Genomic DNA, 1,788 nt, shown 5'->3' with positions numbered 1-1,788 from the left:
TGTTCCCCCACCCCCTCATATCGCTCGCATACTTTTTCTTTTCCTGGTCGTCGCTTGCACGTGTGTGATTCCAGAAAAAAAGGGGGGCACGTACACTCGCACACACAAACACATACATGCGCATCTTGAAAACAAACCCAAAAACCAAAAACAAAAGAGAAAGCATCGGTAGGAACCAAACAGGAATTCAAGTAGAGAAACACTCTGTTCGCCTATCTCATACCTTCCCTCGCTATCCCCACTGGACGTCTATCCCTGTTTTCCTGCCTACTCAATATTAAACTTCTTGAACAGAGACTCCGAGGTGACTGACTTCGGGCGTTCAATCGGCCGCCCCTGGAGGCGGTCCCACACAACACCGCTCAACACGCCCAGCTGGCGAGACACACCGAACAAGACGGTGTAAAAGTTCTGCTCGGTGAGACCAAAGTGCTGCAAGAGCACACCAGAGTGTGCGTCCACGTTCGGGTACGGGTTCTTCGTCCTGCCATGCTTTGTCAAGATGTCCGGCATGATCGAGTAGATGGTGTCTACCAGGAAGAAGAGTTCGTCATCCGGGAAGTGCTTCTGACAGAAGTTGCGCAGGTACAAGTAGCGTGGGTCGGTCGCGCGGAGCACGGCATGTCCGTATCCTGGCACCACACGCTTGGCATTCAGCCGCTCCCACGTGAACTTCTCCAGACCAGCAGAAAGTTCCTTGCGGTCCTTCATGTTCAGCCCAGCCTCCTTGCACTTCTGGCGCAGCTCGAAGAGGTAATTCAGCACCTCCTGGTTTGCCAGGCCGTGGAGTGGGCCAGCCAGACCGTTGAGGCCAGCAGAAAGGGACAAGTACGGGTCGCTAAGCGCAGACGCCACCAGAAGAGTTGTATGGGCCGAAACATTGCCACCCTCGTGGTCTGAGTGAATGGAAAGGTAAAGACGCATGCAGTCCCAGAACAATTCGTCCTTGAATCCCAGCATATTGGTAAAGTTGGCAGCCCAGTCAAGTTCAGGGTTGCTACTGTTAGGTATCACCGTCTTACCGGTAGTGATGCGGCCGTAAATCGCCGCAGCCACATGTGGAGAGCGGGCGATCAAATCAAGGCTGTCACATAAAGCATACTCCCAGTAATTCGTTTTGGTGGCTTTCCCTGAGGCATAGGCGGAAGCAAATTGGGAATGTGCCTGTAATGCGAGCACACCGGTGCTTAACTGCGTCATGGGGTGGGTATTTTCGGGGAGTGCAGCAACTGTCTTGATGGCCGCGGCGATGGCCTCACTGTCGGCGCGGCGGTGCAGCTCCTTGTGCAGCTCCTTCACCTGCGCGTCGGTGGGCACGTTGCCCGTCATGAGCAGCCAGAACATCCCCTCCGGCAGCGGCGACGAGCCGCCCCTCCACGACTTGGGGAGCCGCTCACAGCACTCCGCAATTGTCATGCCGCGGAAGCGGATACCCTTCATCACGTCAAGCATCGACGACTCGTACACCAAGCCAGTAATACCATGCATACCGCCGTACGCGGCCTCCACAGTGGCGTCGCTAAGCTTCTCCTTCCCGTACTTTTCCTTTAGAGCCTTGATCTTCGGCGCATCAGCCTCGTGTCGAGCCAAAACAGCCGACTTCAGCTCCCCGAAAATCGCGGAGTTATATCGGACAGCGGCATAACTGCTGAGAAGAAACCCAGAACGAGCGTATGCACGCATTTCCTGTGTTTCAGATGGACGAATATAAAAGGTGGGGATACTGAAAATCTAAAACTGCTCTCAAGCTTGACTTGCTTCGGCTTTGCTTCTATATATATATATATA

At 54.1% G+C, this 1,788-nt stretch overlaps 1 protein-coding gene across 1 annotated transcript; it reads right to left on the bottom strand.

The window, feature by feature from the left end:
- Positions 1–267: 267 nt before the first annotated feature.
- On the bottom strand, positions 268–1,683 carry DQ04_18821000 (citrate synthase; the record flags this gene model as incomplete). Its single annotated transcript, XM_009317754.1, has 1 exon — positions 268–1,683. The coding sequence occupies one exon, from the start codon at positions 1,681–1,683 to the stop codon at positions 268–270; it is 1,416 nt and encodes a 471-aa protein (XP_009316029.1).
- Positions 1,684–1,788: the final 105 nt, after the last annotated feature.

Source organism: Trypanosoma grayi, assembly GCF_000691245.1.
Source record: "Trypanosoma grayi strain ANR4 Tgr_1882_V1, whole genome shotgun sequence".
Taxonomy (NCBI): Eukaryota; Euglenozoa; class Kinetoplastea; order Trypanosomatida; family Trypanosomatidae; genus Trypanosoma; species Trypanosoma grayi.
The sequence above is the reverse complement of the archived record's forward strand: the minus strand, read 5'-3'. Positions and strand labels throughout refer to the sequence as shown.